Source organism: Myotis brandtii, unplaced genomic scaffold (genome assembly GCF_000412655.1).
Source record: "Myotis brandtii unplaced genomic scaffold, ASM41265v1 scaffold733, whole genome shotgun sequence".
Lineage (NCBI taxonomy): Eukaryota > Metazoa > Chordata > Mammalia > Chiroptera > Vespertilionidae > Myotis > Myotis brandtii.
This window is the reverse complement of record NW_005370908.1, coordinates 380,200-381,792: the sequence shown is the minus strand read 5'-3', so window position 1 is coordinate 381,792 and position 1,593 is coordinate 380,200. Positions and strand designations below refer to the sequence as shown.

At 33.6% G+C, this 1,593-nt stretch overlaps 1 protein-coding gene across 3 annotated transcripts in view; it reads right to left on the bottom strand.

The window, feature by feature from the left end:
* GLRA3 (glycine receptor, alpha 3) overlaps nucleotides 1-1,593 on the bottom strand; it is a 136,841-nt gene that overhangs the window by 24,040 nt on the left and 111,208 nt on the right. For all 3 annotated transcript variants that reach the window (XM_014530357.1, XM_005882681.2, XM_014530356.1), the window contains one exon: nucleotides 481-624. In XM_014530357.1, coding sequence (XP_014385843.1) covers nucleotides 481-624 — 144 coding nt within the window. The remainder of the gene's footprint in view (nucleotides 1-480; nucleotides 625-1,593) is intronic.

Genomic DNA, 1,593 nt, shown 5'->3' with positions numbered 1-1,593 from the left:
AAAAAATGGTGTCTTTTCAGGAAATACACTAGAAAGAAGTTGAGAAAGCTCTCATGTCAACAGTATACCTAGATGTCGTCATTTTCTTCCTGAAGCTATTTTTGACAATTTAAATTTCAGTCGGACAAAACCAAAGGAACATCATAACATTTAGTCCCCGGTCTCCACTTCCTCTCTTCACATCCTATTAAATATAACAGCCCTAGCTGGTTTGGCTCAGTGGATAGAGCATCGGCCTATGGACTGAAGGGTCCAGGGCTCAATTCCAGTCAAGAGCACATGCTTGGGTTGCAGGCTCGATCCCCAGTAGGGGTTGTGCAGGAGGCTGCCTAACAATGATTCTCTCTCATCATTGATGTTTCTATCTCTCTCTCCCTCCTCTCTTAAATAAAAACATAATTTAAAAATATATTTATATAACAAATTCACTTTTTAGTAAAAGTTGGTATCCCAATGAACCCAATGAATTTAATTGCTTACCTTATTCTTTCTTTTTCGTCGAAATCTCAGAAGTTCTTTGTGTTGTCTTGATACAAAATTTACAGCTGCATATTCCAGAAGTGCTGCAAACACAAAAAGGAGGCATACTGCCATCCAAATGTCAATAGCTTTGACATATGATACCTAGCCAAGAGAGAGAGAGGGAGAGAGAGCGCACAAATTGACTTGTATTGTTACTTCCATTGGGAATAAAACCAAATGTCTGACTATGAAGTATAGCATGTGTATACCAGTTTGGGGGGAAAAGGGAAATGACTTTTTTTTTTAACTTAAGAATTTTTTCAGTAATTAACTTTGCACGTTTTATATATTAGTCATACGTCAAAACACATATTTTTGTTAATTTCTTTCCAAATGTGGTATTAGACCATACATATGATGGGGGAAAAAAATAAGATGAAATGTAATTTTATTTTTAGGTTAGTGTAGCATAATGCTTGGAAAGTATGAAGTTCTATTAATATATACCATACCATCATGGCAGTATAATGCTGTTTACCTTTTAGGTTCATATTTTCTTCATTAAAAAGTGTTGTATTTTGAAATGATTTTAACCTTACAGATATTGCAAGAACAGTAAAAAGAACTCCCTGAATGAGGAAGGACTAGAAAAGTCTAAGAAAACTAGCTAACAGGGGTGAGGACAGGGTAAGGAGATGAAAAAAATTAATCTCCCATCAAAATATGTTTTCATGTACAAATTATATGCTCTCCTTTTCATAAAAAATTGATCGAATGCAAGATCTAGCATTGTTTTTTTTGTTTGTCTTCTGTAGTAAACATTTGGTTACATTTGTCTATATATCTCTATCTCTATTATAATAGAGATAGATGTTGTCTATATCTGTGCCTTTCTCTCTAAATTATTTGAGTCGAATATTCAGTCATGATTCTCCATTACCTCCAAAAATTTATATGTATTTTCTAAAGGAAAAATAACACTCTCATACATGACTCTAATACATCCAACAAAATCAGGAAATTAATATTAATAAAACACCACCACCTAATTTTAAAACCCACTCCCATTTCACCAGTTGTTTCAATAATGCCCCTTTTAGCAGAAAAACATTTTTCTTTTAGTTCAGGATT